This window comes from Punica granatum, chromosome 4, assembly GCF_007655135.1.
Source record: "Punica granatum isolate Tunisia-2019 chromosome 4, ASM765513v2, whole genome shotgun sequence".
In the NCBI taxonomy this organism is placed as follows: domain Eukaryota; kingdom Viridiplantae; phylum Streptophyta; class Magnoliopsida; order Myrtales; family Lythraceae; genus Punica; species Punica granatum.
The window spans coordinates 4,272,826-4,279,969 of record NC_045130.1 but is presented as its reverse complement, the minus strand read 5'-3'; the positions used below and the strand labels follow the sequence as shown (position 1 = coordinate 4,279,969).

Here is a 7,144-nt window from a genome sequence, read left to right as displayed (position 1 = left end):
TCTACATAAAAGCTCAAGTTGAAAGTGGTGGTAATCAATCCTCATATAAACCCCATAGTTATTCCTTTATTTTTTTCATATGGGATTAACATCTTCAACACCACGTAACACTCGTCCCCTTCATAACTGACCTCGAGCCGGGCTTATCTTTCATGCTCGGGCGACTTAAAGGGCGAGTTAATATATAACTTGGGAATCATAACTTATTCGTTTGAGTTTTTAAACGAAAATGAGTCTAAATCCATATAAGGCCATTGAAAATTCTATATGATATAAAAAATTATTTCTTTATGCCAAATCTCTCTATTCCCTGCAATATATATATATATATATATATATACCTCTCTCTCAGGGGAAATCTCATCACTAAGAAGATCAGGGAAGAATTAATATAACAAAATTATGCCAACCACCGAAGCCTTGGTCGTGTTTATGGTTCTAATATTGGTCTCATTCCTATGTCTATTCATAAGATTTGCTTATGACGCCATCTCATACTACATTCTAACTCCCCTACGCATCAAGAGGATAATGGATATGCAAGGAGTCCGCGGCCCTGAACCCCGATTTCCACTCGGCAACATCTCCAACATATCCTCTCTCGTCTCGGAATCCACCTCCAGTTGCATGAGTGGCATCAGCCATGATATTGCCGGCCGCCTTCTGCCACATTACATCCACTGGTCCAAACTATATGGTACCGCGCAGATTCTTGTGTAACATGAGAACATAGCATGCACGTGTTTTAAGTTTTAGCATGGCCGTGTTATTGTCTATGTCGTGTTACAGGAAAACGTTTCATATACTGGAACGGATTCGAGCCCCGTTTATGCTTGACTGAAACAGAGCTCGTCAAGGAAATGCTGTCAAAGTACAGCAGCGTATCAGGTAAGTCATGGCTTCAACAGGAAGGCTCGAAAAATTTTATTGGCAGAGGATTATTAATGGCTAACGGTGAAGATTGGTACCATCAACGATGCATTCTCGGCCAGGCATTCACTGGAGTAAAGCTCAAGGCAAGAATAAACTGTTGAACATGATTAATTAGTGAAAATGCGATTCGGCACTTGAGATGACCATATGGTTTTAATAGGCTTATGCAGAGTATGTTGAGAAATGCACCGAGGACATGCTGCAGTGTATGCGAAATGCGATGGCGTTGGGCCAAACTGAGTTCGAGATTGGAGGGTTCATGACGGAGCTGACAGCGGATATAATTTCTAGGGTAGTGTTTGGGAGTAGCTACGAGAATGGAAAGCAAATAATTCATATGTTAACGATTCTTCAGCGCCTTTGTGCTCAAGCAAGCCGGCATCTATGCCCTCCTGGAAGCCGGTGAGTCTTTCTGATTTTTTCTCTGCAGATGACTCTTATTCTTGTGAGTAAACATATCCCATTATATATTAGCGCAGAGTCTAAAACGAAGCCGAAAGTATCTTCAATTAGCACTTTTCACTAATAATAACCCTCGTCAAGATAATAGCAATTTTCTATAATGAAAATTGTTTGCCTCCGTTCTTTACCGGTTTCGTCCTTCTTCTGTACGTAGCATCGCACGCGTGCGTAAATTCTCTTTTTGTCCTGATGAATTCAAGGTAGCTGCTTCGGTTCAGATCGTTAACCTAAGGTCCTACTTCTTTTCTTTCGGACTAAAGTGGTAACCTTCAATATTATCCATGCATATATAACTTTCTGCAGGTTCCTTCCGAGTAAATACAACAGAGAAATAAAAGCACAGAAGACTGAATTGGAGAGGCTCTTGAAGGAAATTATCGAGTCCCGTGAAGAATCGATCGAGATAGGGCGGACATCCTTACAGGGGAACGACATTCTCAGTCTTCTATTACATGGGATGCAAAAGAAGGGAGAGCTAAATCTTCAACTAGTAATGGACCAATGCAAGACATTTTTCTTTACTGGACATGAAACAACTTCCCTTCTACTCACTTGGACGATCATGTTGCTCGGTAGAAACCTGACTTGGCAAGAACGAGTTCGTGCTGAAGTAATACGGGTTTGTGACGGACAGGCCCCCTCGGTCCATCATCTATCCAAACTTACTCTGGTATTAACACAGTTTTCCCGTTCAATACATCATTTTCCAGCCCATTGCTCGATATGCGATTCTTGTCTGCATAGCATACATTTATACTATGAAATAACTGTCTATGTATTCGTATTCTTGGTGTCAATATATATATATATATATATTTATTTATTTATTTATTTATTTATTTTTCTTTTCTTCAGCTTCATATGGTAATTAACGAGTCATTAAGGCTCTATCCCCCAGCATCAATTCTTCCTCGAATGGCATTCGAAGATATCACCCTCGGTGACCTTTGCATCCCCAAGGGATTATCCGTATGGATCCCAGTGCTGGCAATTCACCACAGCAAAGAACTATGGGGAGAAGATGTCAATGAGTTCAATCCCACACGGTTCGAGTCCTCTAAGTCATTTTCGCAGGGCCGCTTCATCCCCTTTGGCGTGGGGCCCCGAAACTGCATCGGCCAGTCTTTTGCCATGATGGAGGTTAAGATCATACTCGCCATGCTATTGTCAAGGTTTCGCTTCAGAGTTTTGGAGACGTATCACCATGCTCCAGTGATAATCCTCACGATAAAGCCCAAGTACGGGGTACCAATATGTCTCGAACCCTTAAACCCGTGAAATTAACCACAATAATTCGTTCCCTTTTTCTCCATGGCTGGAGAAGGAACCTGACCCTGAACTGATGTATCTAACATGAGAATCATGAAATATGTTTTTTCACGTGTTGTTATTATTTTCTCATATTGGCGGTTGGCATGGTAAAACCGGAATTCAACGACTGTTTTCATATCTGTTATCTCAAACTATTGACATATTTTGGAAGAGACGCCGAGATAATGTTCGTGGTTGTTCCGAAACTCATGTGCAATATTTGCACTATTTACACTCAGCACGTCTCTATAATTGTTTTCGGGGATGAAGAAAGTTAGGAACTTTGACTGTTGCTCGAACGCTTTCGTCGATGGGACCATGAGAAAAATTTATATACATTTTGAACTGTTGAGAGAGAGATTTATGGTCAATTTGAAATGGTCCAATTTTGTCATAGATGGCTACTCGGTGAAAAGGGGAGATCTTCTCTTTCGGTTAAAGGAATGTTTTTTTTTCTTTTATGTTGAATAATGCAAATTTTATATTAAAGCACGGAAGCGACATCATTGTTTCGAAGGTTTGGATATCCCTGGAAAATTCAAAGCGAATCAAAATTTGACATTGAACCGAAATGGCCCAAGCCATAAGCTAGGGTGTTATCCGATCTTAGAATCCAGGAATTGATCCAATTCGTAAAGCTACTAAGACTAGAAATAATATCCGATACCAAGCTCCTAATTTCTCACGGTGAGATATGTGGATGCAAAATAACATCTACTAGCAGCAAGGCATCACTACGTAGCCAAATCTTAGTCAGTCCTCTTTTCGTTGCTATTGTCACCGCAAGGAGTGCGACTTAGGCCTCTGCTTGGAGTGGCTTGTTTTTCGCGCGAGATCTTGAACCATGAGAGTGTTGCAGGGCTGCACGGGTGTTGTAGAACTCATGATAGGCATGAGCTGCTATTGTTCCATGATGCATCCGTGCTGATGACGCTCCAGTCAAGCCCTATGGGTTCTTGCGATGGATCGAGTTGTAGAGGCGGTGTGGATGGGTTTCCTTCTTGGAGCCTTTCATTTTGTCTACTCCTAATATGATCCGAGTAACTGGTTCTGATTCTCTTGATGGTTTGGTGCAGATCTCCTGGCTTTCCTTCATGTAAGACATCATTACGTGAGTTCCAAAACTGATAGAAAGTGATTGCAGCATATAAAGAGAATTTAACCTTACCCGAAGTGTTATCTATTAGTGTATACAGTGGGCTAACAACACAATTAATCATATCCTTAACAGAGGTACGCGGGATAGCGTTTGACTGTATATCACAGGGTGATTTTCTCCAAATAACACGATAAAAAATACAATTTTCGTAGAAATGGTCTAGTTTATTGGAACCGGTTTGGTAAAGAGGGCATGGGGTACTCTCTTCGCTAAACCAGATGAGACATTCCCTAGTTATTCTCTAAAGATAAAGTTTGAAGCGTTGGTGAATTTTCAGATTTTAAATGGCTTTTCACACTATTTCATTGTTGTTTTGAAATCTGTGATATTGACATGTTAGGACCTGTTTGGTTTCCCAATATTATTTTAGAATCACAATTCTAACTTAACTCTACCCACTACAAAACAAAATAACTCATATAAAGTCAAAGAGTGGGTCCCATTTATACTATTTTTTTCCACAATAAAACAACATAACTCATACAAAGTCAAAGGGTGGGCCCCATTTATACCACTCAAAATCAAAATCAAAATCTGATTTTAAAATCCTACTATGAAACCAAACGCAACCTAAATAAAAGGATTTCGGTTGAAGGAATGTTGCCCTTTAATAAACCTGCCTTCTAGAATCGACCACGGATTGATTCTGCTTCTGAAATAAATAAATAAATAAATAATTCCGTTCTCTTTTCCCCGATTAATGATGTTACTAGAAATCAGACAGAAACTGATGGAACTTATTTTATGAATTTTTATTTAATTTTCCATGGCAAATCAAACTTGAGAACAAAATACTGCCGATATTTGACCATTTCGCGGAATTTTATGGTATTATCAAGTCACTATATTTTTTAATTAACAGCGTTGAAACATCTTGAAATCAAAAGTGTGACGGTGAGACAGGAGTGCAGGAGGAGCCATCTCATAATTTCGAGATACGATACATAACATTTAAGTCAGTATATATATATATATATATATATCATTATATATATCATTCTCTCGTTCAAAAACAATTTTAATATTAAGCTTAAAGTGGTCATATTATTGATTGCGTATCTTGTTCTTCCAATGCGTTAGCAAAAGTTCTCACTTCAACTAATCCTTGTACTAGAATGCACAGACCAGCTTAATGACAGTACTTGATCCATTATAACGCTCGAAAATCACTCCCTTGACTATGGAACGAGCTCCGTAATTATCGTCACAGATGCAGATGGGATGTCAAAGTAAAAGTTAAAAACTATACGGGTTTTCTTTTTTCCATGAGCAAACAATGCAATACACGCAAGACATGATTAATTTCTGCGAAAATACTTGGCTTCTATACTTGTTGCCGTTTGACTCCATATTGAGAAATTATTGGATTTGCAATGATCGAGAGAATCGTTGAAACAACGAGACTCACATGCACTTTCTTAAAGAGATCAAAGAGATTATTCTCCATTCTTCTATACATTCTGCAAGTGCTAGAGAAAAAATCTCCATGATCACCAAAGACATTTTGACCCAACTAACATTTTCAAAGATATACGATGGGGACATGCACTGTCGACGTACTCTGGTGAATGAGAAGATCCTACGATCAAGATTCTCTAACAACCTTAAGTATACTTAAGCAATATTTTGATAATATCTCGTGATTTTATCATATTAAAATGGAACTCAATGTTCATGCAAAAATAGCTTTGTGGCGGGCGGCAGGACCCGATCTTTATCTTTAAAAAAATTCACTATTATATATGTTTTGCTAAGCAAACAGTAGATGTTGACCTTGGGGGCTAAGTACATCACGGGCCATGATTACACTGATTTAGTCAATCATGAAAGAGATTTGACGAAATCATACAGTCCGATTACCTATCGAGCATGACCGTCCTTGCTTGGTATTGTATCTCAAATGCTTATTCATCGATTCTCCCCTTTGACTATACATGTCACGGATGAATCATTACATCACTCTCAGTCCTAATTCCCTCCACTATATGCATCATTCACATTGTTGTGCATGCACTTGCCCCACCACACCTTCTTCCCTGGAAGACTATTCCGGTGGAACCGATCAATACATAAAACATCCAAAGCGTTGATATGACATCGTCATCATGCATGTATTCAATCCTCCGATGTCCTCCTCACAACATGCTTTATGACCTTAGATGATAAAAAACCAAGCCTCATTTATTTGTCTCGAGCATGCGGCAAGTGATGGCTTATACATGGTCCCCTGAATGGGAATATACGATCTATATATACGAAAATGAAACACAAATCGAATTTTCACGCCGCCACCGCATCAAACGAAGTTCTCTCGCTTTGGAAAGTCGTTACTTATGTATTGAGGAAACTTTTTGTAAAATACCCACTGAGCCTACACAGACTTGAACCCATCTGCAACCCAAAAGATTAAGCTAATAGGTTACTAGACTCAAATTTCATATAAATTTGTGGTTTCTTTCTCAATTTTTTTATGTGGGATAACGTATCTTAACACCCGCACTCACATGGCAACGTGTGGTCCAACACGTGCCACGTGCCCTTAAATACTCGCCCTTAACAACTGACCACGAGCCAGACATCATCTTCCGTGCTCGTGCAATGGGGGGACAAATATGAAACTAACATCGAGCTTCACACTCGGGTCTAATTAGAGGTGCACCTTTGGTTACCTCGGAACTGGACCAGGCCACTCTTGGGCCCGATTAACATGAGACGCACTATTGGCTGCCTCGAAATTAAATATGGCATGGTGTGAGCCCACATGAACCCGCGGAAACATAAACCGCTTTTATACCATATAAAATACCCACTGGGCCTACACAGACTTGAGCCCATCTGCAACCCAAAAGCTTAAGCTGATAGGTTAGTGGACTCAAACCTCATATAAGCTTGTAGTTTCTTTTTCAATTTTTCCATATGGGATAACGTAGTTTAACACTTTTTATATTTAAATTATACGGTTTCCTTATTCATTAAGAATCAATATAACTCGAGATTTTGTACGTGTGAAATTCAACGTGTATATGTATGTATATATATTATATCGCACAAAGATTCAGAATAGACAAAATAGTATATATAGACTAGTAATATTAGTTGTTCAGTTTTGGGATGACTTTTACCCTTATTATGAGGATAAATTTGGGTTAGTCTAATAAGACTTCCGTTTCAGGAGAATATTAGGATCAGATCTTTTATATTCTGAAAAAGGCAAAAAGAATATATTTTGAATATATATAGACTAGGTTCTTATACATACAAGTAATATTTATATTTACT

The 7,144-nt window shown here is 38.9% G+C and overlaps 1 protein-coding gene across 1 annotated transcript; it reads left to right on the top strand.

The window, feature by feature from the left end:
• The first annotated feature begins 360 nt into the window (after positions 1-360).
• Positions 361-2,938, top strand: LOC116205562 (cytokinin hydroxylase-like). The gene is made up of 5 exons (XM_031538191.1): positions 361-697; positions 790-1,016; positions 1,094-1,335; positions 1,699-2,065; positions 2,251-2,938. The coding sequence occupies exons 1-5, from the start codon at positions 403-405 to the stop codon at positions 2,671-2,673; spliced, it is 1,554 nt and encodes a 517-aa protein (XP_031394051.1). The 5' UTR covers positions 361-402; the 3' UTR covers positions 2,674-2,938.
• The last annotated feature ends 4,206 nt before the right edge of the window (positions 2,939-7,144 follow it).